At 54.6% G+C, this 26976-nt stretch overlaps 7 protein-coding genes across 7 annotated transcripts; 6 read left to right on the forward strand and 1 right to left on the reverse strand.

Moving 5' to 3' along the window:
* Window positions 1–2068: 2068 nt before the first annotated feature.
* On the forward strand, window positions 2069–3663 carry C8A04DRAFT_39935 (uncharacterized protein; the record flags this gene model as incomplete). Its single annotated transcript, XM_062784765.1, has 3 exons — window positions 2069–2186; window positions 2288–3301; window positions 3353–3663. The coding sequence occupies 3 exons, from the start codon at window positions 2069–2071 to the stop codon at window positions 3661–3663; spliced, it is 1443 nt and encodes a 480-aa protein (XP_062633777.1).
* Window positions 3664–5913: 2250 nt separating this feature from the next.
* Window positions 5914–6870, forward strand: C8A04DRAFT_32080 (uncharacterized protein; the record flags this gene model as incomplete). The annotated part of the gene is made up of 1 exon (XM_062781971.1): window positions 5914–6870. The coding sequence occupies one exon, from the start codon at window positions 5914–5916 to the stop codon at window positions 6868–6870; it is 957 nt and encodes a 318-aa protein (XP_062633778.1).
* Window positions 6871–7806: 936 nt separating this feature from the next.
* C8A04DRAFT_32081 (uncharacterized protein) lies at window positions 7807–10491 on the forward strand (the record flags this gene model as incomplete). Its single annotated transcript, XM_062781972.1, has 1 exon — window positions 7807–10491. One exon carries the CDS (start codon window positions 7807–7809, stop codon window positions 10489–10491), a length of 2685 nt encoding a protein of 894 aa, XP_062633779.1.
* Window positions 10492–12552: 2061 nt separating this feature from the next.
* On the forward strand, window positions 12553–13281 carry C8A04DRAFT_39936 (glycoside hydrolase; the record flags this gene model as incomplete). The annotated part of the gene is made up of 2 exons (XM_062784766.1): window positions 12553–12803; window positions 12870–13281. 2 exons carry the CDS (start codon window positions 12553–12555, stop codon window positions 13279–13281), a joined length of 663 nt encoding a protein of 220 aa, XP_062633780.1.
* Window positions 13282–15174: 1893 nt separating this feature from the next.
* Window positions 15175–16239, forward strand: C8A04DRAFT_14978 (uncharacterized protein; the record flags this gene model as incomplete). Its single annotated transcript, XM_062778315.1, has 1 exon — window positions 15175–16239. One exon carries the CDS (start codon window positions 15175–15177, stop codon window positions 16237–16239), a length of 1065 nt encoding a protein of 354 aa, XP_062633781.1.
* Window positions 16240–21237: 4998 nt separating this feature from the next.
* Window positions 21238–22785, forward strand: C8A04DRAFT_39937 (uncharacterized protein; the record flags this gene model as incomplete). Its single annotated transcript, XM_062784767.1, has 2 exons — window positions 21238–21479; window positions 21711–22785. 2 exons carry the CDS (start codon window positions 21238–21240, stop codon window positions 22783–22785), a joined length of 1317 nt encoding a protein of 438 aa, XP_062633782.1.
* A 3261-nt stretch (window positions 22786–26046) lies between these two features.
* C8A04DRAFT_14988 (uncharacterized protein) lies at window positions 26047–26625 on the reverse strand (the record flags this gene model as incomplete). Its single annotated transcript, XM_062778319.1, has 1 exon — window positions 26047–26625. One exon carries the CDS (start codon window positions 26623–26625, stop codon window positions 26047–26049), a length of 579 nt encoding a protein of 192 aa, XP_062633783.1.
* Window positions 26626–26976: the final 351 nt, after the last annotated feature.

Here is a 26976-nt window from a genome sequence, read left to right on the forward strand (position 1 = left end):
TTATCGGCCGAGTTCGCATGTCGTTCCATGTGTAGCAGAGCACATACCAGGGTGGGCACTCTGAGTATCACAGACAGCGATCGATGCCGTCGGCTCGGATCGACACAGTGTAATCTCCTCAGCCATGCAAACTGTGAGATTCTGTCATGTTGGACCGTCCTGCTGAAGGCTGTTCGTCACACTCGCCAATTTACCATCATATCGCCTTCGCCACTTAGTACGAATAGGCTTTTGTGCAATGGGCAAAAGGGAAATCAAATGGGCAAGTATTCACGAGCTGCCCTCCAGGCTGTCTCGCGTTGAGCGCTTTCTACACTACAATTCCAACGAAATAAGCCGCACGCTCGTAATGTACCTCAGAGCCACTGCGGCCCGAGGATGCGCCAGTCGGGGAGACTTGATGGGGTCCTCGGCGGCTAATAAAGAAGCTGGACAGCCGCTGTCGCTTTGTATGGAGATCCTGCAGTAGCTCGTAGGCAGACGATGAAACCCCCTGCGTCGGTGGGCAAAACACGTTCGTTCGGATGCCCTTTCGCTAACGAGTTGGGCTTTTTTTATTGAGCGACGGTCCAACCGAACAGAGTGGCTCTAAAGTTTTGACCGGCCCAACAAGGCGACCATACGATGGCGATCAACGCCCGCTTGGCAGCTCGAGTGTCCAAAACCTCCCCCCCCCCACTCAAAAGCAGAAAGAGCGGCGGTGCTGCAGGGTGCCGCGAAAAGCGCTGTGGGCATCGATGGGACGGGACGATAAACAAACGGGCACTGGACAAGGGGAGTTCGGGCTTTGAGGTGTGTTGATGTCGAGATGGGATTGGCAGGGCCTTGCCCACACCTGGTTTGAAGAAAATTGATGTGCTGAGATGCCCTGTGCAGTGCTATCTTGGGCAAGCAGGGAGGAAAAAAGAAAAAAGAAACAAACAGCCAGAGTAAGAACAGAAAAGAGATCCGCCGGGTGGCGCAACAGGGGCTCTCGGTGAAAGCAAAGCCCATCCATCCTGGTATCGAATACCCAGGCACCTTGAAGGAAACTGGAAATACACTCCGGAGTATTCAGAGCAAAATGCGAGTCGTGGTAAAATGCGCGCCCAGCGAGGGCTTTGGCTTTGTGACTTGAGCTCCTGCCGTTTTCGGCCGGCGGCTCGAGCCCAAAGCGGTGGTGGCATGGCGGTACCCAGGTACCACAGTGCGGGACGAGGATGCAAACTGCGCTCGCAAGAGGTGGAGTGGTGGACTCGCACTCTCGAACCCGCCCTGGCGCCCGTGCTGTGTGGGACGTACCAGGAACCCAAAGCACGGAAGACACCATGTGGCTGAACGGGGGCCGGCTTGTGTGTGGGTCTGGTGGGACCATCAATTCCACCCTCGACGGCCAATGCGAAGCGAGTGTCGGCCCCCCTGGCACCCATCTGCACGCATGCCTGCCCCAGCTTTCGACCCTGTGCCGGGTGCTGACTGCCCTGAAAAAACGTGCTGGCCCGTCCACGCTTCAAGGGCCTGGTCGGGTTGGTCCTGTCCGCCGCAGCGCCGCCCACCTTTCCGCGCGCCCACCCACAACCCCCGTCCAAACCACAAACTCGAGATTGCGTCCGCCCACAACGAACCCAGACGTGGCTGGAGCTGGCCTGATCGATTGCAGACTTTCTCGACTTTCCCCCAAACCATCTGCCAAAGCCTTCGCTTTTGATCGCTCTTTCATTCTTTTGAGCCTGTCTTGCGCTATCACTGATCGAGTCGTCTTCGTTCTCTCACAGCATTCCGCGATTTCACACGGCCTGTTCTTGGTAGGACCTCAGCACACACACAACCCATTGGTCTCGGTTTTTTTGCTCTCACGGCATCTCACACCACCCACCACCCTCCAAAAGAGCCTCGAACTACCACCGAACAGCACACCACATCACGGTCTCGCGTCGTGCTCTCTTCACGCGCCGCTCTGCCCTAGATCGCAAGCAGAAGCGGTTTGTGATCGGGGCTTGCTGGAGCCTCTCGAAACCCGCCCAAGGCCCCGACTTTTGACGGGCTCGTTGGGCAGTTTCCACCTGGCGTCGGCCCACTTGATGCGATCATGGACCAGCAGCGACCAGCGTCCCAAAAGTATCCGGCCGGCCTGGCTGGCGTACTAAACTCACCAGAGGACAACCGTGACTCGGCTTACTTTTCGAGTACAGACGCCTCGAGTAAACGTATGCCGACTTAGCCAAGTTTTTTTCCCGTCGGCGCTCTCGCGATGTGGACGTGTGTACCGCGCACTGAACCAATTGGCTGACGCAAATCTTTGTTACAGATACTTCAGCTGCGTCTGGGATGGGCGTGCTTAGCCCCCCAAACTCGGGCTTCCAGCCCTCGCCCGTCGACAAGACGCCGTCACCGACGTCAACAGCGAACCATCTACTTCCGCAGCCACTTGTGTCTCCGACAACGAGCAATGGCAACATGAGCGTCGCGTCCATGGTCTCACCCTCGACCCCTGGGAGCGCCGATCCGCGTCGTTTCGACCGAACTCAGTCTATGGACTCGGCACCTAGCAGCGCCGGCTTCGCTACTGCCGACACCCCGGAGGCGCTCTCGAGGAGGGAGAGCGTGGACAGTAGGATTAACCAAGGTTTTCACGACATGCGGCTGGGCAACTCGCCATACGCGAGCCACAATCAGTCAAGCACATCGATCCATACAACCCTGCAGCAACAGAGGAATCCGCGACAAGGCCTCGATACCCTGTCCGTTCACCGCATCTCCAATGGCTACCAACCAAGCGCCGAGCGAAACCCCGACGGCCATCCTAAGACGATGAGGATTGCGCCCGCCATCACTGGGCCTGCCACGAGCCAAATCGCCCGCGCTGCGGAGCCGACCAAGGGCCAGGCGTGGGCTTTCCCCGAAGAAGAGATCCAGCGTGTGCCTTCAACAGCCGGCACCTCGCTAATCGACTCAAGGCGGAGCAGCATTGCAGAGTCATTCGCCAGTAGCCATTTGACGTCCGAGTCCCGACTTCCACCAGGACAGAGACGTTTGGAGGAGAACCTGAGCCCGTACCAAAGGCTATCCAACGCGTCGGGCGAGTATTCAACGGTGCATCATCACACGCTCCAACACAAGCAAGTCGGGGACTTGCGGAGTGAGGAAGTAGGAGGACATGCCGGCACGCAGCCATACAGCAGGACACCCGAACTGCGTGTGAGCCACAAACTAGCCGAACGGAAACGGCGTACGGAAATGAAAGAGCTGTTTGACCAACTCCGGGACTTGATGCCCCAAGAGAGGGGATCAAAGGCTTCCAAGTGGGAGATTCTTACGAAAGGTTCGTTTTTATCGATGTATCACGACTGATAACACACTAACCCCTCACAAGCCATCTCTGAACACCAACGCCAGAGCGACCTCATCAGGCAGCTCCAATCGGTGAACGCGTCGCAACAAAACGAAATCGAGATGCTCCGGCGCGAGATGGAGCGCATGCATGGGTCACAACCCGCGCGACCAGTAACGGACCCCTACGCCCAGGACCAGTATGGCCGGCCGCGGCCGCCAGAGCTGCCCCCTCTCCGGTCACTGCAATCGACCACGGGACAGCCCGCAGCACCGGAGTCCATGACAGGCGTGCAATACGAATCGTCATCACGAGTAAATGGTTTTCGACCTGCTGAGCCCACCAGGTTTTAAAAGGACCAGCGCGGCAAGCTCCACGCGATGAGCACGCATCGGCTCGGCCCGATCCGATCTGATCCGCCCCGGGAACAAGAGTTCAGGGTTAAGTGGTGGAAACGAAGGATAGGGCCGATGGGAACGGGATGAACCAGCCATGCCATTGTGTTGGAAAAGCACAGCCGCGGAGAGGGGTGTTCTCGGGCAAGCCCCGAGCGCCAAAACGCCACTGGACAGACAAACCTGTTTGCTGGCCTAATGTTTCACTGGCCGCCTCTGTGTACCCTCACTTTCAACGACGCCCGTGGCTACTATCATTTCGAAGGCAGGCGGCGCCTGAATGTGAACTTGACGACAACTACTGGACTCGAAAAAGCACAACCTTCACCTCACTAAACACGAACATGAAGCAAAACACCACAGCGACAGGCGCAAATCATTTGAAATTACTACCACGACGACTCTAAAACCATTCACGTATACCATATTATATATATACCCGGACCATTTGGCCTTTCCAAGCCATTTTCACGACGGCGTCACACCTTGCGTGGACTCTTTTTCTTTAAGCCTCTTATTCCGCTTCTACCTGTGTGTGGTCGGCTTTTTTTTACACCACGACCACCCACCAAACGACTGACTCAAACCCCCGACCAACTGGCTGTCATTTTCTTTTATTCTCGGTTATCGAGACTCGATGAACATGGCGGTTATGTTACACACTTGACCTAACCCATTGCAGGGTATCTTTTTTTACACTTTACTCTTCTTCGATGCGGTCATCAATTTATCTCTTCTGCCACCTCTAGTGTCGATTAACACCCAGCGCGTGGGCCTCCATTTCAACTGATGTCTTCTTCACTACGTTTTTTTTCCTTCGCCGGTCTTCCCTCCCCCCTCGGCTTTTAGGGCGGTGAGAATTTGGGATTGGGAAAGAGGGGGAGTTGATTGTGGGGCGATTGATGGTCGGGATGGTTCGGATGGATGGTACGGATCGTTCGGATCGGATAAGGATCGGATGGGTGGGTGAATGGATGAGATCGGATGGATGTATGTGGTGGACGTGTCGGGTTGTGTTGTTGGTGTTGTGCGTTTTATGTTTCTTTATTGTTGCGATCTGTGAAGAAAAAATTACCGACCATCATCCATCTTATACCGGTGAATTCCGAGATGCGGTTGATTCTCCCGTGATTTGGTAAATATAGGTTAACACAACACAGCGAACAACCCGCCCCCGGCCTAGATCGAAGCACACGTGCGTGCTCTACATTTCCACGCTGAAGGAAGCCGCGCCCTGCGCTAGGGGACTCGGCCGAGGGTGGATTCAGAGCATGGGACAGGTCGCTCCTGCCCTTTGTGTCAAGCACGGAATAAATCTTACCTACCCTTATCAAAGGACCCCTCTTCTGAGTCTACAATTTGAGTTCCTCGGACACAAAATATCTGTACCGACCTACCTGGTCTACTCCTCAGCAAACATCAACCTTCATCGGCCGCCTAGCAGCAACGACGGGCCGGTTCATCATGGACACGGTCAGCCATCTCCGGGCACACCGGCCCCGGCCCTCCCTCCTATCGCTTGCGGTTGACGACCTCGAGACGATCTGCAGCTATCTTTGCCCGCACTGCATCCGCGAGCGCATCCGCGAGCGCACCCCAAATCAGCTGGGCACCCCGGGAGCATAGGATTATCTCGATAGGATGCAGCTGGGCTCGCGCGTACATACGCGGGCGCTCTACAGCCTCAACCTGACCTGCCGGCTTCTACACACCGTGGCCGAACCGTATCTCTTTCATTGTCCCATCACGCCCATCACACAAGGGTCCATGAGGCTCAGCGATTTAATCTGCATATTCCGGCCCCAATTGGCGCGCCACATCGTCGACATCGACATCCCGTTTCCCCTGCCCCCTTATGTTCCGGCGACAGACGCCTGGTGGAGCTCGCTCCCGCTGCCAGTCGGCAGAGGATTTATGGAACGGAGCAGCCAGGAACCCCTAGAGACGCGGCAGTCGCAGCTGAAATCTAGACAGCTAGCCTTACACAGCTTGAAGCTCTACAAGCTCCTGCAAGGTACTCCCAGGCTGATGCGGGCACACATCTGCGTACCAGATTGTACCTTCGGCATGGCTGTGAATAGGTTAATGGAGCTTGATCGCAAGAACCCTGGTACCCCCTTTCTACAACTACCGTTGCGGGAGTTGTACATCAGTAACATCTTTAGCATGGATCACATCCTCGACAAACTCGTTCCGCTTTTCTAGATGATGCCGAACTTGGAGGTTCTTCACGTCGACAACAAACGGATCCCCGTCTGGGCAGGATCGTTGACGCCCTGGGCGGCCCAGAACGGGTACTCGGTCCCGCCCCTCCAGCACCTGACCGATCTCTGCCTCGGCGACATCCGCCTGTCGGAGAGCGACCTGGCCGTTCTACTGGCCGCGGTCGGCCCGAAGCTCACAAAATTTAGCATGCGGCGCACCTGGCTGCTCCTCGAAGCGGGATACACGTATCTCAGCTACTCTCACAACCTCGCTAGCGGCCTCGATTCGCAGTGTCCTTCGGCCCCTCCATCCCCCTTCACCATACAATTCAGCACCGTCCTCCGCGCCCTCTCCCGCTGGCGAACCACCCTCACCCACCTCTCCTTCACCGCAAACGAGCCACCCCCACAGCACACCATTCTGTGCCGGCGATTGTCAGATCTGCGCCCGGTTGACCTGAGCGAGCTTAGCGCCTTCACCGCGCTTCAGCAACTACATACGGAGGTATCTTTCTTCGCGGACCACGCGAGGCTGGGCCAAGACAAGAATCCCTTCACCAGCACCGTGCCAGAGTCAATCCGGCATCTCATTCTCCGGGGAACGAATCGTGATCTCGCCGTGGCTGTGTGTGCGTTCACAATGGCCATGGCGCAGGGTCGGTATACGGCGTTGGAGGAGATCTGGGTGATCTTTTCCAAGGAGAGTCACAAGCCAGATCTAGGCAAGGCGACTGCCTTTGAGCGTGTCGTCCAGCGTTGGCGGAGATTACGCAGGTTTGGGCCACGGCCGGTGATGTGGGAGGTGTTGCAGGAAGCCAGCCGGTTTCAAACTTGGGACAGACTGGCAGATTGGGTTTTGTTGTTTGGGGTGCGGCTCATCATTGCGGGAGACTACCAAGGTGGGGGTTCAGGATGGGAGGAATGGCCTGTGTTTCGTTATGGGGATAGTGACGTTGGTTAAATAACTAGGGTGGGTGGAATACTTGGAGTGCGCTGTTTGGGCACTGCTCTTTGGGAGGTGTTTATAGGTTGAAGGGGTCTAACAGACTAGAATTCTGACGATAGCAATACCCACCAGGACTCGGTAACTTTTCAATAACACCAAGATATGACAGTTTCCTCAGTTTACCCTTTTTCTTGTTAATACTTTGCTGCGTCTTCTTAACGGACTTAACATCTTACGAAACATACAGTTCAGTCCAGTTTAAGCCCCCTTGTTTTGTGAACTTAGTACACAGCAGACATTGGTCATATACCTTGGCGCGTATGTCCGGGTCCTGGGACGGCCGCCACCGACAACAAAGAAATTACAATTGGTTATGTAAAATTGATACGAAACCACACAGCCGGTGCTATGCTATACCTTGATCTACCCAACCTTTCGTACTTCCTCGTAAGCATTGAGCTGCCTTCACGACTTCGACCCATACATCGACAACTTGGCATCAAATGTGGTCGGGTTATGATCATATCTTGTATTTTCTAATAAATTGACGAGTACCTTCTTTGTCTTTTGTGTTTTGCTTCTGGAGAAAGAGAGACAATGACTTGGCGTGTCGAGTATTACTCGGGGTGTTCAGGCCCTTTGTCTCAGTCGGGGTCGCGAAGTTATATAGAATCACTATTCAACAGTAGCTCTGTGGGTATGTAGGTTGTTGCTCCGGCGTGTCGAGGGACAAGGAGGGAGGTATTTGAACAGCAGACATGTAAATAGCTGAACACTTGAGGGGTCGAGTCTGGCGCCTGGTGTCTATTTAAACACCATGCCTTGCCCTACTTGTTAGATTTAATGAATCTCTCGTCACATACTCTTGTCCCCTATTTGACATAGTGGTACGTACCAGATAACATAGAGACAGGACAACACGGTAATAGGCAACAACACAACACCGTCACCATGAGCGAGGCCAGCTACAGCACATTCACCACCTATGAACAGACAGAGTATGAGATCGAAAACATAGGTCTCAACTCCTTCCACCTCTTCACCCGGCCCATCTCCGGGGACCTCCCGATAGAAAGGACAGGCTGGACCCGCTTCGTCCAGCCCTCAAGGCGCACCCGCCGCCGTCGCGAACTCGTCCAACCGGTGCGCAACCTCTTCCTCCCCATCGACAGACGCACCCCGGCCGAGTTCAAGAAACAACCACTCCTCCGCTCAGAACAACTAGTCCGCTACGCCAACATACTCTCCAACGCCGCCGACATGCCGCGCCACATCACGGCCCGCGTTTGGCAGTACCTCCGCAACCGACGTGCTGGTGACGCCAACACAACACCCCGGTCGACTCTCCCCAAACCACCGCATCCAAACCCCCTTGAGGCGCTGCCCCGGTCGTTTCGCCATCATATTTGTCGTAATTCCACTCCGGTTCGTATCCCCCCGCCCATGATGATGACCCCGATTATGCCGCTCGGCTCACTGAACAACACCCCTGTGCCTTCCAGGTTTGGTTCCGGTTCTCGCGACGGATATTCTTTTACGGATACGAGCGTCGACGGCGACGTGGACGTGGACGTGGACGGGTCCGGAAATCGTCGTGATGTTGGTACGCCTACTCATACGCACTTTGCGGGTAGTGGGATGCATTTGCGGTCTGGACTGAATAATATGCGTCGGAGTAATGATATGCAAAAGGAGAACAAGCTGTTGTCGCAGGGTAAGGACAATAAAATAAAAAACAACAAAATCCAAAAAACGCAGTGGGATGGTGTTAAGGACAAGGGGAAGCGTAACTTGGACGACCGCATAATAGCTAAGGTCATCCCCTCCTCCTCCTCCAACAACAGCAACAGCACGATACGCTACGCTCGGCAGAATACGTACGCTCCGAGTAGCGCGTACAGCGGTCACCATCATCACGACCGCGACCACGGCCACGACCATAGAAGCATGGCTATGGTCAAAGATTGGGTTGACCGTACGAATGCATACGATAGATATGAAGAGAACCGCCACAACAACAACAACAACAACAACAACAACAACAACCACCACGAAAACAGCCCAGTCCTCGACCAGCGGTACATAGTCTGGTACAACGGGGACGGCTCCCTCGCTCATAGCCCTAGCCCCGACACCATGAGCCTCACGTCTGCTGGCGCGTACTCTAACCCGCTCACTGACGCTCCGAGCCCGATGTCTACGACCAGCGACCCCTATTATGACGGGGCTGGTGCTGTGACGAGGGTTGTTTCTTCTGATGATGAAGGCCGTGCTCTTGGTCCTGTGCGGAACGATGTCCACGTGCAACGGCAAGATCGACGTCAAATCCAACAACGGGAGCTCGCTGGTTTCCTTCTAGAACCTCCGGAGGCCTATAACAACACCAACAACCCCCTCGCTCTTGGCCCCGTTCGGAAATACGTCGACGGACAGCAGGAACAACATCAAAACCATCAACAGAAACCCCGAAGCGTCCTTAACCAGGGTTGGCAGCCCGCTGGGTTCCTCACAGAACAGCCAGCCGGTAACAACACCGACAACGCGCTTTCTCTTGGCCCTGTACGGCATGACGTTGACGCACAGCAACATCATCAACAACAACAACATCAAATCCAGCAACAGCAGCCCGTCGGGCTCCTCGCAGCAGCGCCGCTGGCTAGTAACAACCCCAACAACCCCTACAACCCCAATCCTGACAACAACCCTTACAACAGCAACCCCTACAACTCCCCACCCGCTTCCCCAGCCCGCTCAACCTTCCGCTTCCCAAGCAACAAGAACAACCACCCCCGAGACCCCCTTGCCAGCCCCTTCGCCCCCCCCCTCAACACCCAAAGCGTCTTCAACGGCCGCCCCTGGGGTCCCGACTCCCCCGGCTGGGTCCCCCCAGGCCAAGATTTCGCAGCACGCAGTGAACGCTGGCGCAAAGCAGTTCGGGAGGCAGAGGAGGAAGAAGAGGAGAGGAAGAGAAACACGAGATGGAATGTTCAGCCGGAGGTGAAGTATAGAGAGGATTGGAGGGAGGTTTTTGGGATTGCTGCTCCGAAGGAGGGGAGGACTTCAGCCGGGGGTGGGGGGAGTGATGGGGGTTCGGATGCGTCGACTGTTAAGGTGGGGGGTGGTGATACGGGGGGGATTTCGACGGAGGTTAGTGCGGCTGAGGGGTTGAATGAATTGTTTGGAGGGACGGAGACGGAGGAACAAAGGGGGTCAGCAGCAGGAGGGGGAGGAGGAGATGGAGAACTAGCAGTAGCAGTGCGAAGGGCAGGAGAACTAGTATCAGCAGCAAGAGGAGCCGTAGCAGGAGAAAAGGGGGAGGGCGAAAAAGCGGTACAGGTCCGGGACGCTAATACGGCCGAGAGCAGCGCGGTAACTGTTAGGCGGAGGGCGTCACAGGCACAGGTGCAGCTGCATTCGCCGCCTCACTCGCCGTCTCGATCGCCGCCTAGGACCCAGCTTCAGGTTCGGCCTAAGCTTCAGGTTGAGATTCGGCCTCAATCTCAAACTCAACTTCAGGAGCAGCCGCAATCGCAGCCTGACTCCCAGACGCAGCTTCAGGTTCGGCCGCAGCTTCAGGTCCAGTCGCAGGGGGGTATCCGAAGGTGTCTAGGCCAGCGTACATGGATCTGTAATTGATGAATGTTGATTTTGTTTGTTTGTGGTTGATATGTATGTGTTGTTGTACGTGTGTGTGGTATGATTTCGACGGCGGTACAGATTGCTGAGGGAGGAAATTGCTCTAGACTAATTAACAATCAGTAGATGATTAAATGCAAACAACTCTCCTGAAACCTGAGTATTTCTTGCGAAGTGAGTGAATCTGTAATTATGAGCATTGCGCGGCCATCCACGGAATCATTCCGTTCGACTACTACCAAATCAAAAGGTGAGGAAACAACACTGTAGAATCACGGAGCTCACGTACGGCTAAGTTACCTAAGCTACCTACACATGTACACGCGTCGGTACAAAACATGCGACCAGAATGGAATCAAACTAACCTGGTAACCGTTTGGTGATCGGCCGGGTCTCGATCTCGGAAGACTGTTGAAACATTGCAAAATGGACGACGTTGCGCGGCGTGTTTAGGCTCAATGACTTTTCCCAGGTAGATGGTATGTCGACTGCTCATCGTCAACCCACTCAGATATTGCGAATATGGGCTCACCATGCCCGCTATGACGCCTTTACACGACGCCGGCGGTTAGCCTCAGACAGATTCAACAGACTCGACAGAGTAAAACTCCCGTCTTCATCAACCGTGTCGGGTTTATGACGTGCGGTTGTTCCAACATGGAGCGCAAACCTCCGGAAGTGCGTTGTTGGGTGCTCGCATTCGGAAACTTACCGGAAGGAGGTATGCCAACTGAGGCAAGATTGACGGTCGTTCAACCGGGAACAATGCGGGCAGCTGACGCGGATCAGGAGGCCAGCCCTGGCCGATCCGCTTCCTTTCCCCTGAAAGAAAAAGACCCTGGAAGGATGTGCGATCTTCAGAATCCATCTTTTTTGCCCTCGGGATTTGTTGTTTCATCGGCTATCTCTTCCCATCGAAATGCTATGAATGTTTTGAAAACACTTGCAGAACCGTAGAAGCAGCCCTATTCTCCTCTACAAGCCCATATGAACATAGACCCACCTAACACCCACGCCAAACACAGCCAAGCAAAGCCAGGCAGGCCAAGCCGCGGGACAAAAGCTTGTTCTGCTCGGCACCTCTTTCCCGGGATGGACAAGCTTTGGGCGATCTCTTGGCCCTTCAGACCCACTCGTTGCAGGGGTAAGCACTCCCCTCCTTCCCCCCATCAAAAGATGCACACATTCCCAAGTTTCTCGAGCGCGGCTGTAATGCGAGGCAAGGGCAAGGCAATTTATTTGCATTTATCCAAGAACGACATGATACCAGCAGCCGGGGACAGAGCTCGAGTCCAATGGTGGCCTGGGCGAAGGGAACAACCCCGATTGCCCGATGCTTTCCCTTGTTTTCTGCAGGTCTTTCTCCCCGGGGCCCTGCAATAGCTTTCCATTATTACGAATTGCCAACACTTTTCCCCCGGACGCGGCCGGCACTTGCCCCGCAGAATGGCGCCCTGCAAGGTGGCGCACTGGAGCCGATGCGGGTAGTTTCTGGCTAAAAAGGAGCCGGACCAAATTCACCAACACATGGCCTCTAGTGTAGCCCCCCTCGAATATCACAACCAGTCAGCCATTCAACCACACAACGTCACGCAGATTACCCCAGAGACCAGTGCCTGGGACCCTGGGTAGCTCCTTGATGCGGAGACTCTTGCAGGTCGCTCATTGCCGGTCTGGGACTGGATCGTGTTCGACAGGAACAACGGGTAAGAGCCGATCACAGGCACCATGTCCGTCGGTCTCAGATCCGGGAGAAAGACCAAGTCTCGAAGGGGTCGTGGAAAGCGACTAGAGGGGGGGACCCATTGGTGCGCGTGTGCTTGAAGCGCCACAGAATCTTTCTAGATGAAATCCGGCCAGGTCGGATCGTCGTCTGTCGGGTTCTATTAATGCATATTATCCGGGAGCTGCGGGTCGAGGGTCTTGATCTTCTGAAAGAAAAAGTATAAAAGATATCAGATACCCTCATCTTTCCCACTCTCATTCCACCACCACCACAGTCCACACCTTAAGTTCACCCAAGACATCCACCACTTGACCACTCAAACCATCACCGTCATCATGGTCGGCCTTACCAACCTCGCCGTCGTCGCCACGGCCGTCACCGGCGCCCTCGCTGCCCCGTACGCCTCCGGCGACGCCCCGGACTTTGAGCTCGGCGGCAAGAACCTCGCCCGTCGCCAGGACTACAACCAGAACTACGTCACCAGCGGCAACGTCCAGTTCTCCCCTGCCAACGACGGCTACTCGGTCAACTTCTCCAACGCCGGTGACTTTGTCGTCGGCAAGGGCTGGACCACCGGCCAGACCCGGTATGCCTCTCCCGTGCTACCATTTTAGGGGGTATCCTCATCATGCTAACTTGACTTCCCCAACAGCAACATCACCTTCTCCGGCTCGACCAGCGGTTCCGCCGGCACCGTCCTCGTCTCCATCTACGGCTGGACCACCAACCCCCTGGTCGAGTACTACGTGCAGGAGTGGACCTCCAACGGCGCCGGTTCGGCCCAGGGCGAGAAGCTCGGCAGCTTCGAGTCTGACGGCGGCACCTACGAGATCTGGCGCCACCAGCAGGTCAACCAGCCCTCCATCACGGGCACCGCCACCTTCTGGCAGTACATCTCCAACCGCGTCTCCGGCCGCCTCGAGGGTGGTACCGTTACCCTGGCCAACCACTTCGCTGCTTGGCAGGCGGCGGGCCTTCAGCTGGGCCAGCACAACTACCAGGTGCTGGCTACTGAGGGCTGGGGCAATGCTGCTGGTTCGTCAAAGTACACTATCAGCGGTTAGATTTGAGACCGGCAGTATCTGAGTATTGAGTCTCTTGACTTGGTACTTGGTGAAAATCAAAGTTGTGCCGCCTCGCTGAGGCACAAGGTTTAAGGGGGTTCATGTATCTAGTTAGCAACCGAGTTTGTCCTGTACCTACCGTATCTAGCTCGAGAACTTCAGACAGGAACTGAGGTTGTTTTGTTCGTGTTGGATCTTGTATGCTTATGATCTTTCCGCGTGAATGCTCGAGTGTTCCTCCTTTTACCGTCAGCGGTTGTCGGTTATTAACCCTAACCCTACCCATCTCCCACCTTTACCCCTTTTTTTTGTGAAGGAGGATGAATAGCAGATCATAGGTTGCTACAACACGGAACTACGCAATACCCAGTCATCAATGTACTTGTCCTGTCGACCTTGATTTCATGCTGTATTAATTAGAGTCCATGTTGGAGAAATTATTTGCAGCTTTGGGCAATACTCTATCTCAAAGGGATTGTTGTAGGGAGACTGTCAACAAAGGGGTGGATCAAAGCTTAAAATGATGTCAAAGCGAGCTAGAATTATTGGGAGATCTAATTAGCCACTGGCGTTTATTGTGTTTTTACCAATATTAAGTGCCCGGGAGGTGGTTTTGATGGTTAGCATTGCCGGGTAATAGTTTAGATCTTATTTACTACGTCGTCTGGAAGCGAGGGTTCAATCCGCGCGCCTGATATTTCTCCGATCCCTTCTATCATACCCTAGAATCCCTGACGAGATGTTGGCTTCTATCTCTTAAAGTCAGTACGCAGTAACTTCACGTTCAGGATGTCAGTGCTACCGTCCCAGGGGAAAGTCGACACCTTCAAGGTTGGTTAACACCGGATTTCGTTCAGTGCCGTGGACTCGGTCGTTCGGCACTCCTTGGATAGTCTCCCACGTAATTATGCGGTTCCGTTCTGGCGTTGCCTGTCCCCATTCCACAAATATCTGAACTGTAAAATCACTGCAATCATCTAAATAATTTCGTTTCCCCTTTTCCCTTCTCATATGGCCCTCCAGCTAGTCCTCGCCTCGGCGGCTTTGCTCGACCGTGTCTGTTTGAATCACCGACTGACCAAGCAGGAGGCTGCTTTGTGTGAAATCAAGATGAGATGAAAGTCAGCCCTCATCCCGCCGCCAAAACCCACGTTCCTGCCCTCCCTCCTTGTTCAGGGTATATAACTTCCCGGCGCAGTACCAGTTTTCAACAACTTGGGAGTGATCTGGCGGCTAGTTCAATGGTTAACCGATCCTCGCTCTCTTAGGAGGTCCTTGGGTCAATTCCCAGGCACAGTCTCTCTTCACAGCTTCTTAGAGTAATCTTGGTACGCTAGATTCGAGTTTAAACGCGATGTAGGCCCTGTGTCGGGAATACTCCTGAGAGGCGAGACCTCGGGACGCCCTTGGAAAGATGTTAGATTACTCCCTCTCTAGCCGGCTAATCTTTTTTATCTTTTTCTCCTTTTTTCGTCTTTGTATTTTAGTAGTTCGTGTTGGGTTTTGCTTTTGGGTCTTTAACCAAGTCAATATTTGTGGGCGGTGATCAATAATGTGGTGTTTTCGCTCCTTCCCAAATCTCGTGAAGCCCTTCCGCGCGCGCCCACCACTGCATACTCGAGTTGTTCCACGACCCCAAAGAATCTTGAAAATTTTTCAGCCCAAATCTTGTGGTGTTTCCCTGTTTTTACTTCTTTTCCCCGGGTTTCTTCTGTTCTTCAAAACTTTCAACCATCGACAACGTGCAACGTAGTTTTCCACCTCAACACCAAAAAATCTTTGCATTCTCTCTCAACTTCTCCCACCCTCATTTCAGACATTTTTACTGATTCTCTCAAAATCTTATGTCATTTTCTTCAGACGAAACGAATTAAAACAAAAAAAACCACCACAATGACTACCGGGCACCAGAAAACGACCAAGAACGTTGAAGCACGCAGGCGCGAGCAGCAGCGCAAGGCCTGGAAAGCTGGGCGGAAAAGAAAACAACCTCCTGCACAATACCGTCTCAGAACTCACATGCCAAGGGCCGGCATGATTTATTACTCCGATAGTCCCATCATGAACAACACGCGCAAGGAATATGCGGTAGCCAAGCGCCTCAAACGGGTCATGCCGGACCCCAAAAGCCTCGACCGCCGGACCGTCGACGCAACCTTCGCGCAGATTTTCAAAGAGGCCAAGGCGGTCCTACAAAAAGCCAACACTGGTAACGACACCGTCACCGGGGCGTCCACAAACGACCCCATCGCCTTCATCATCCAGTTGAAGGCGAGCCCGGCTCTGAAGACCTGGACGAGCGATCTCTTCCCCAACCACTTCATCCCGCTTTTCCTCCTCCTGCGCGGTGCCCGCCAAAAGTGGCACAAAAGCCCACGCGCCCCCTTCAATGTCGAGGAGCACACCAAAACCGCCCGCGCCATCGATGAGTTCGAGGCGGTCAGCAAGTTCGTCTGGAACACGTCTTTTGTTGCCTTTTGGTTGATCCGTGCCGGCCTCATTGGCCCCCTCACGTGGCGGGAGACGAACAAGGACGAGGTGGAGAGTGGGGATGAGCAAGAGGAGAGGGGCCAGAACGGTAACAATGGCAATAGCGGGGACGATGACAACGTGTTCGTCGTCGGGCAGCAGACCGGCGACCCGGGCGGATCTGGACAAGATGAGAAGATGAACGACGACGACGTTTTGCGGGCTATGAACGATGCGTTCAAGCAATTTGGTATGGATTTTGCTGTTGGGGATTTGCAGGATGTCCTTGCGCGCTTGCGCATTCAAGAGGAGGGGACCGCCGCGGCCGCCGCTGACTCTGTCCCCGGTGATCAGGAGCAGCAGTCGGCCAACCCATCCCTCGAGGGGGAGGTGGTGGAAGAGGATCAGCCGGGCAACCCATCCCTCGACGAGGAGGTGGTGGTCGAGGAGGAGGATCGCGACGGGGACGTCCAGATGGCGGACGCTTAACGAGGTGGATAGCGAAGGAGGGGGGCGTTCGGCTGGGGGTTTGCAGTGGTTCGGTTCTTGCTTTGTGTGGCGGGGACTTTGGCGTTTTGGCGATGGGGGAGTCAATCGGGCCTATGTCCTCGGCGAAGGCATAGCAGGTGACACTTTGTTGGTAGACTGTAGATCACGACCTGGAATGTAGGGAGAGAAATGCTATTGTATTGTATTGTATCGTCCTGGGCGTCCCGTCTAAATCGATTGTATCGTTGTGCAAGTCGATGGAGTACATTCCGGACATGCAAGAGGAAAGTAGATCACTGCCATACCTCCCCTTACCTTCGTCAAAGCCACAACACTACCGTGCCCGCTTACCGTATACCTAAAACAAACACTTGTCGTGTTCTTACGATTCAGTTTTTACGTGTTTGCAGGTGATTCGGCGTAAGTTAATTATCGGAATTGTGCTCTTGACACTCTGGGTCACGTAGTTTTGTTGTGGTTGGATTGCGTTGTAGTTTTGGGCGATTGTTTAATACCCGCGGGCGGTATCCTAAAAGATAAAAACGATCAGCATGCAGACTCTTCTATCAAATTCTTGTCCCCAGAAAGGCCGTATTGGCGACGGTAGGCAGTCTCCACCGACAAACGTAATGATCGATAGGTCCACCGCGTAGGCACCGCGGCGCGCGTCTTCTTGTCGAAGACGTGTTTTCCCACTGATTGAATCTCCGGCGTTATCTTCTAAGCCTCCTCGATCGCAGGGCAGATGCGATGCTCGGCGTTGATATATCGAAGGAGATCTAACATATCTCCAATCATGGTGCCAACAGTCTGTGAAGTTGTGAACCGTTAGTCGATCGCTCCAGTTCCAATTTCCAAATTGCAAAAACACTCACGGTGTTGCAGTCGACATATGCACGGCTGCAGGAGTCACGTGGTCAATGTACATTCGTACTCTGTCGACCTAGACGTGTCGGTTTCACATCGGTGTTAATTCTTTGTACCTGCTATGTTAAGAAAACACCTCGGCAATGTCGTTGAGGTGATTAACGTTTTGAATCCGTCAAGCAACTTAGAATTCCCAACTACTTCAAATAACTAAACGAAAATATTGATTGGTCAGCTCAGAGTCATTCATTCTAAATCTGGAAACTAAAATGGCCGAAACCATCGCTTCGTCTTAAAACACATCTGCCCTATCTAATTCAAGGTGATGACGGCGGCGTCTGGCGGCGGCATGGTGCTTCCTTCCCCGGCCTTCGTCCCAATTAAGGCCAATTCATACCCTTTTGGTCCAAGATTTTAAAGAACTTAATAAGTGGGAACTCGGTTAGAAGGTTGGTCCTCCCTTCCATAATTGATTCTTGTCGACGGCACAGATGGCGTGGCCAGGTGGGGCACGGCATTCGCCGGGCCGGTGTGCAGGGAGTTGAGAGCTTCTCCACTGGACTTTTCGAAAGGTCTGTTGTTGATGTTGCCGTGCCGAGCGTGCTTACTTTGATCTTGAGACGGGTTGACATTGACTGTGTTCTTCTTGCGGGGCGGAGATGCACCTTCTCCTTCTTGGTGTGCCAGGGGCAGAAGCGATGTGACCGTACTATGGGCGATGCTGGGTGGTGAAGCGATGCCCGCGTGGACAAGCTTGGCAATGCCTCGGTAGTGTACAGCGGGATCCCATTCGGTGATGCGGATATGGAACGTGAGTCTCGTTCGCTGCCACAGTAGCATACATTCTGGGGCCACTTCACCAAGGTACCTCACAGCGAAGGTACTGTGCTAGGTTTGCTAGGGCTCTGGGATTTCTGTTGGCAACGCAACATGCGTCAAGCATGCGTCCGTTCAAGATGATAGTCCCCACCCTACACAGTCTGTATTACACAGCATCTGCCGGATTTCGGATTGGGGATGCGGATACGGGACCCACGGCACCGGGTTGGTGGAGAGGTGGGATGCAAACTGAAATGATCCTCATGGGGATATTATTAGCGTGTGTTGGGTTGACATCCACTTCCCGAACACGGTAGCGAGCGACTGGCCACGCGCTACCGGTAACTAAATTATTTCCGCAACGAGGAGATCGCAACGCAAGCACGACCTCGGCCAACCTACACTAGTGTTCACCTTCCGGGCCTGGGTTGTCCAGATCTCCAAACATGGAGATTCCTGAGTCGGTTATGACTCGAGTTTCGTTGAATCCGGGCCGCCGGGGCCCGTTGGGAGGTCGATCCGCCATGCCCGAAGAGGAAACCCGAGGTACGTACCCGGAAGATTTGGGAACTGGGGTAAACGGTGAAACGGCCTGGACTCAAAAAAAGGTCGGGAGCAGGAGGATTTAATGTTCTGACATCTCAAGGATGCCGCACAACGATGGCGGCCCTCCGCCCGCCGACTGGACGAGTCTGGGACGTAATTATGCTCCATAGTGTACACGTACCCCATCACTCGAGTGCGTCGTTCCACTTGCGATGCCCCCTTCGAGTAGCCCTCCGTGCCTCGTGCCATCACCCAACGTGCCGGCAACGCTCCCGAATCCGTGGCCACGGGCGGCGGGACCACCCCGCCGACGACCAACAATTGACGACCCGCGCGAGCCGACCTCCATGTGTGCGGTTCCAGTAGATGTCCATTAACAGAATGGCGGCCGACCACGCATTTTCCAGTGGACGGTCAACAAGACTCTCAGGCCCTTTGTCCCTGAAGCAACCCACATTTTTGCAACATACCCTCAAAAGGTCCACCTGCGCTAGCATGTTATCGTTACTACGTTACCTCGTTGCGTCTTGGTAGCGCGGTGAACCTCGGAGTTATGCATGGATGCCCGCCCATGTTGGCAGCCATGACGGCGCCCATCAAAGACAACATGGGGGATTTGGAATAGGTGAATAGGGGCCGGAAATGACGTTGCCTGAGCACTGACACAGTTGTGTATCTCCGTAAATATTTAAGCACTATTAAAGCTGGAAAAAACAGCGCAGCGCCGTGAGAACTTATTGTGGTCAACTTGGGATGCTGTTGCAGAATCTAGTTTAAACGAGGAATCAGTTCCCCGGAAATGGTCGGAGAGGGAAATGCAAGTTTCATGACGGGCACTTCATCGCGTGCGTGACGGCAAGGTGGTTGGATTGGTGCGATTAACAAAAGCGCGAGGTCGAAAGACGAAAACGGTCCTGCGAAAATTGTTCTCAGTCTGGGATTGGTTGAGATTCAAGAAACCCAGTCCGACCTGGACCTGGGCGCCCGAACATCTTGCGCAGTGAGCGTTCACCTGGCAGGTTGGCGCGCTGGGCAGTTTCTTTATCTCTGAGCTCCCAGATACCCTTCTGCACTTGCCTCCGCGGAAGGACCGCCCTGGACATCCATGGGCAGACCGCTCCCCCACCTACCTAACTCGGTCAAGCCTGCCATGTTCGCCATCGCATTTTTGCCCCACCTGCCCACTAACTTGTTCCTTCGTGCTGCAGGAACGATGCGCCAGCGGCCAGGCATCACTTTTTTCGGCCACTGCTCGGGGAAGTCACGACCAGAGCACGCACTGGAAGCTCGTCCCGTCTCCCACCTGCCCTGGGCCATGTGTTCACCCGCCCACTGCCGAGTCCCAAACTGTGTGCGTCAAACCCGGGCCATCTCCGTTTGCACCATCGCAACCCGGAACCAACCCCTAGCCAGTCACTATCATCACAGCGAGCACGAGCGCAGACATTGCCCTGGTCTTCTCTGACCAATTTGCTCGGTCTGGAACTGGGAAAATTTGGGAGACAACCAGGGGCCACGGTTCGTGCAGCCGCATGTTTCTGCATTACTTGCATCTTTTCGAGGCTCTGAATGCCATCACTCTGTAAAAAGTATGCGGGTTAAGGTTGGTACATGTCCCAAGCCGCGCAGTGAATCGGTGATGGATCGGGTTTGGTGTCTTCTGGGAACCGTTGCGGGCACCGCTCCCGCCAGCACGGGAGCGAGTGATTGGTGTCCAGACCTCTCACACACAACCTGGAACTCGACCGCACCCTGCCGGCCGCCAGGGCCCACGATGGATCTGCAACTTGGCGATTGGTTTCACCCGCGGTGAACCCGGACGGCGCAGGACTCGAACAAGGTCTCCCACAAAACAGTCTGGCCCAGCGAGCCCAGATACCCTTCAGCGGCCGGGCCAACTCTGGGGAGCCACGAGGTGGGATTCACTACCCCGTCTACGGGTTTCCTCCGATGCCCACTGCTAAACAATATGGGGTTCAGCCGGATGACACAGCAAAGTTTTGACTTTTAGGGCCCGACTCCAAAGGACCGCGGCATTCACGGCAATAACGGAGATTCTGTGTCGAGGGAAAGCGGCACAGCCAAGGACGGATTAGAGGAATGTTTTTCCCCGGGCGAAGGAAGCTAGTGTCGAAGAAAAAAAAAAGAACGGAGCACGACAGGCGTCATGGGCGGGCCGGGACTCAACCCGAACTCACCTATGAATGGTTTCAAGAAAGCGCCAGCGGCACAGCAGCGCCTCTCCCGCCCAGACCACCGACACAACGTGTCCCCCATCTGGTTACTCTGTCTTCCCACAGCAAGCTTAAACAGAATCCGCATTCAGGGACACCATGGGGTCCCCCACTCCCACCCGACCCTTCCATGTAGCGGCACGTCCGCGGCACATCATCGGTTTCGCCGTCTCTCCCTCCTCCCCTCCTAAAGTTCCCGTTTGGATTGCGGGTGTTGACAGGGGTCTGTGTTGTGCCCCCCTTGAACCTGGTCTATCTGCAGGACCAGACCATGGCCAGTGGAGCGCATCTTGCCCCCCCCCGAGCTAGGTTGTGGGAACCCCAAGGAGGTTGAGAAGGCGGAGAGAGATAGATACATAATAACCATTGCCCCGGATTCATGGCAAGGAAGAAAAGTCACCTCCGGACTCGACGACGTTGCACCCACAGGAAACGGAACCAACCCATCGGATCGATACGTGGATCTCTCGCCTTGAAGTCACCCCCTTGAGACGACGAACAGGCAGTCAATAAACAGCAGTTGTTCTCCATCATGACGGTCTCGTCCCCACGAACGCGGCCTGCTGACGGCCCCCTTCCACCCATGCCTCGCCGGCAGTCGTGCGACCGGTGCCACGAGCAGAAAGTCCGTTGTGTGACAGAAGGGTTGGATGGCGCTATCACGCTCGGAGGGGTCATTCACGAGAACGATGCGAAGTCGGACGGTCACGTCGTCTCATTGGTGCCGTGTGTTCGTTGCCGGAAGGCCGGCGCAGTTTGTGCCTACAGCCGTGAGTAACTCGGACTGAATGAACGTTGTGGAAGCTTCAGCAGGTTAACGACGTGTCTAGCACAACTACGCTCTGGCCGCCCAAGACGTCGACATGATCTAGCTGCGCCCCCGGCCAAGAAACGTGCCAGAAGGGCCTCGAAATCCTCCTCTACTGCTTCATCTCCCACATTATGCCAACCCTCTCCACCATCTTCACTTCGCCGAGCAGCGACTCTTCCCAACTCGCTCAGCAGCGTCGGGTTAGGCCAATTAGAACCATTAGAAGAGGCAGAGTGCCACTCTCAACAATCACCATCGTCGTTTCGACAAAGCACACCACTCCCTTCGCCCACGGTGGCCTCACCACCACTGTTCGAGCCGACAAGTCATCCCAACGCACTGCTTGGCACCCCTCCTCTCACAGAGCACTGGGAAACGACACCATATCGTGCCGACAGCACCCACCCGATGATGGGAGGTATGTGCCAGATGGCAACATTTGCAACAATCCCTAGCGTCCCGACTGCGCCCCTTTTCCCGGATTCCACAACCCACATGGTCCCGCCCACGGAACACGCCATGGATAGCTATACATGGGGCTTCCCAGCGACCTCAGATAATTTGCTCCAAGAGCTGGGGGACATCGACTTTCGCATTCACCAAGCCAGGCGCGGGCTACTATTACCACATTGCACGCCAGCACCGTGGTCGTCCCCCGGGGTGAACGAGGCATTTGATGCCGCTTGCTCTCTAGTCGATGTTGTGGACCGCTTCGCAGCCAAACGGCGAATGCCGTCCTCCGATGTCCACTTGGCGGGCATCGAAACCGCCTTGGAAACCTCAACGCGACTAATGATCCACTCCTGCCACGAAGCACTCTTGGGTATCTTCGAGCACCTGTCGGCATCGTTGCTTTCTCATCTTTCGCACCCCCAACACCAGCAAACACCCCCACGAACACCACCCCACGCCGCCGCGTTTCTCCCGCAACAGGGGAATCCGCAAGCGGCAATCGTGGCCAATTCGATCCGGCATCTTATCAGCCAGCTAGACCGCGCGATTTTGTCTCTTTCGGGGACGTACTACAACACACAACCACCACAACCACATCATCAATCTGAACATGAAACGCTCTCTATGGCGAACCTGATGGGCCACACATCACAAGTGTCTGGGATACCGGTCACGTATGGAGGAGGGGATGAGAGCTGGCTCGGGAATAACGTTACTGGGAATCCACTCTTCAACGAGATGGAGCAGAGACAGGCACGGGTTGGTGGGCAAATCAAGACGGTTGAGCGGTTGCTAAGGCAGCCGATCGTAGCATGAAGCAAGCATAATGACGAGAGATAATGGGAGCTAGGAAGAAATCGGGACTCGCATACAACGGTTGGATAGGTACATGTACATACATACATAGCGCAATGTTAATGATGACGCTTACGGATTTCTCAATGCTTGCTTTCTTGTTTTTGCGGTGATCTTGAGAGTTTCAAGTCTCCGGTGTCAGCGGGAAAGCTGGTGGATTCCGCGCAGCATGCAGCAGTCAGCCACACGGCCTGTGCTGACCCGTCTTGGAGAGTATGGGTTGCATTGCCTCCCGTCCAGATCTGCCTCGGAACGAAGCAAACCTAATCGGCCGGCGGGTCCTTCGAACATTCTGCGCAGCTTGGCGCAGCGCCGGATTTGCCGATGGATATCGAGACGGAACAAAGCACGCCAACGTTGACGTCTCGAGTACATACATCATACCTCATACATCATCAGCAGGACTCAACAAACCCCCCGAGGCCGACGAAAACAAGACAATACGCGTAGTTTTAGCCCCCCCCACTTCCCTGTTCTCAGGAGGTCGTAACTGCCTTTTTTGGAAAATCTCGGCTTTTTCCCGCGCGAGTCCGTGCCAAGACCGGGGTGCCACGCCCTTGCGTTTCGCTCTCCCCTCCATCTCAAATGGAAGGAAGAAGAGACAGATTCCTCAACCTGCAGCGGAGCCAGTCGGAGTACAATACCGACGGCTTACCCACCTCCAAAGGCTGAAGAAAAAAAAAGTTGTTCAACGGAACCCTCGGATTGTTTCTTCCCTTTCTGTGCATCGAAGCGAAACGGAAAAGAGAAAAGAGAAATAAAAACAATTCCATGAATGAACGCCGCCCGGTTATTCTTTTTCCCTCTTCCCCCTTGGCTGACTGAGACCTAACTCTGTCCGTCATTCGATCCTTGGTACCCCTTACCCAAGCCTAACCTGATTCCCTTCCCAGCACATCAACCGGTTAACCACGTTCTATCTGTCGTCCGATCTCTGTCCCTTTTCAAGCCTCGCACATAAAAAAGGACGACACAGCCCTCGGTAACCACAATCCAATCTCCCCCAACTCCTACTGTGTATGTAACTAACCCCCCCCCCCTGACGGCCGGCTCCGCCCGTTCCGCCTTACCTCACCTTCCTCAACTTGCCTTACCTCAGCCGCGCCAGGAAAGAAGTCAGGGGGCTTATGGCGCGAGTTCAGATCAAAAGGGTAAACGGTCAAACAGAGAAAAGGGGGGAGTGGGGGTGGGGGGATGGTGTGAACGGGTGTGGTGGTTCGTTGTGGTGGAGGGGCACACTGCTGCTGCTCCTGCTGCTGCTGCTTGCTGCATGGAGTTAAAAGATGCGCGCTGCAACTGCTCTCGCGTTGTCACCCACCCTTGAACGGCCACCTGCCTTAAGTGGGGGAGTGAACTCTGCGGGGCGGGAGCGGGGATGGGGTTCCGGAGAAAGAGCTTATCGAAAAAGAGGGTGTCAAAGCTCGGCGAGGCGAATAAGGGGATCTTTTTATCTGTGCTGTTTGTTGACTGGCTCGCATTTTCGGGTTGAATCGCGTTTTTATGCCCTCTTTTTTTTGAAAAGAGAAACGAACCCGCTCCTTTCGGGCATTTCTTCCCCCCTCTCCCCCCCTCATTCTTCGGGTCTTTTTTTTTACTTGTCTCCTTTTTTTCCTTCGTATCCTACTAATTTTTTGTCCGGTTCCGCGTTCCGCGCAACGCCACGCATGGTGGTTCGTTCCACTGCCGCTTCTCGATGCCGAATGATGCTGTCAGCAATCCTCCCATGCCTTCCTATTGCTCGCGGAAACCCGGCACACAAGGCGCGCGCGTGCGCGCACCGGAATGGGTATACAATCGGTTCATGTCAGGAATTTTTGGTGATGGATTTTTCGTGATGCCTGTCGCCGGTGTGCGGGAAACATGGTCGGCGATGAGGCGGCCCGCAGGTCGGCGAGGAGAGCGGGATGGAAAGTTGGTGCAGGGTAAGCAGTGAATAGCCGAGCTGCGGAAATCGAGCCGCTCCCGGCGTTCGGTTCTTTAATTTGTTTTCCTCGGTTTTTCTTGTCGATTTTCTTCTCGGTTTTTCCCTCGTCTAACGGTATTTGCGTGTTGTTGAGTTGCGTTGAGACAACGCAATCCAATCCCTGCTGATCGTGTCGTGCGATAACGTTAAACTCATTCTTATTAATAGAACGCGGCCGCGACAAGGATGACGGACGTTGAAGAAGGTTGGCCAAAGAGGTTCTCAGAAACCCTAACCCTAAAGCGTGTAACTCGGTTGCTCGGGCTATTCCTCGCGCCAAGTGATAAGTTCCGTCGCCAAGGAACGGGACAGGACATACGAATTGTCGACTACATGTCTATCAGTATCGTTCTATTATGTAAATGACCTCGTGCTCGCCTCCAAAAACCCGAAAGCAGCCCGGGCTATCGTTCACTCCGAATCACACCTCTCAGACCCGAAGCCACAGTTTTGAAACGTCAGACGTCTCTGATAGTTCGTCATGGTAATTACTTTTGTGTCCACGAAGCGAGCAGCGAGCTCTTGAAGTGGCCGACCTCGTTACACTACCTCGCGTAGTTTCCGAGATGCATCCGACATAAATTAACCAAAAACTCAGCAAGTCCGGCTCAGCGCTCCGATGCAGCGGAGTTAAATTTGATTTAACCCCGGCGAGGCCGAATGCCGGGCCCGAACGCCACGGGCCGGGCGGTTCGAACCTTGAAGTTTTGAACCAATGCCGAGACCTCGCACTGGTGACCATCTTTGGCTAGGTTGGTAATCGCCCGGACTTGATTTTTATGCTTGGCCGCGGACTTCGGATTGGTGAGAAGAAGTAACGTCACCATGTCCGAACTGGCTTTCGTCGGGTAGAAAAAGCTTGTTTGCGAGGTAGTGAGACATGCTGGGGTGGAGAGGTACGGAAACGTGGGAGAGGTCGTGGGGAGAGTGGGCAGCAACTAAGACGTTATTGGGTAGATTTCATATTTTCTTTCGACCTTCCAAGGAAGTTAACAGGAGAGAAGGATTAAGGCGAGTGTTACATTTCACTTCTAGTCTCAGGAGTGTACGCTACCGGCTTCAGTTACATGACTTATCACAAGTCACTGATTGGGGCGCAAAGAATTCAAAACACCACTTATACATTCTCCCACCGACTAAACTAAACTAGAGCACTCAGCACTACTTCGTACCCCCCGCGCATCTCACTCCCCCATCCTCCAGCTACCCCCACTCAAGAGTCAACATCCGTGGGCGGTCAGAACTACCCCCTTGGGCCTTTAGCTGCACCCGTTAGCACGGTTCGACAGGCACTGCGTAGCACAAGTGCCAGCCAAGTTAACATTCCGGGCCAGGCCCGAAACAGACCCGCCCGAGTTGCACTGGCCGATGACCTTGTTAGCGGCATCATACAGGTCGCCGTAAAGCAGGTTGCCGTCGACCTCAACCGACCAGCTGGCGCAGCACTGATTGTTGTTCTGGCCCTGGCACACAGCGCGCGGGCTGCGCGACACCGTGTTGCCGCCGTTGGCCTTGAGAGCCGACAGTAGCGCCTGGCATACGCCGTTGCTGGCTTTGTGGCTGCCAGAGCATTTCACGTCGTTGGTGCCGCAGTCGCGCTTGGTGTTGGCGTTGGCGTTGGCGAATTCGACGGCGGCCTTGGTCAGGCGGGTGTGGGGGTTAGCTGAGGACGGCTCCGGGGAGCCGTACCAGACTAGGTCGATGCCGTTGATGGTTTCGGTGCCGATGGGGACGAGGTCTTGGACGGAGTCGGTGGTGGTAGTGGTGGTGATGGGGCTGGCGAGAGCGCCGGAGACGTAGGCCAGGATGGCGAGAGCGGTGGTGCTGGTGAAACGCATTTCTAGGGGAGTTATTAGTTCTGGAAAATTAGACCAAGGGGGGGTGGCTATCAACTACTCACTGGATGATGAAAGCGGAAGCTCTGATTGAAGCGGGAGCTTGGGTGTTGGAGTGATGTTGGTGAAGTAGAAGACTTGTTAGAAGGCTGTCGATGCTGGAAGCTGAGGACTGAGTGCTATCTGTCTTCTGTTTCTCTCCCCTCAAACTGGCCGTTCACCTCTCCTTTATATTTTTCTCTACCCTCACAACATCGCCTTCCCCCAGACCTTCTGCATCATCTCCATCATCTTCATCGCGACTCGCGAGAATCTCAGGCCTCCCACAACCTATTCCAATTACTCAACACACCG

Source organism: Dichotomopilus funicola (genome assembly GCF_033296635.1).
Source record: "Dichotomopilus funicola strain CBS 141.50 unplaced genomic scaffold C8A04scaffold_79, whole genome shotgun sequence".
Taxonomy (NCBI): Eukaryota; Fungi; Ascomycota; class Sordariomycetes; order Sordariales; family Chaetomiaceae; genus Dichotomopilus; species Dichotomopilus funicola.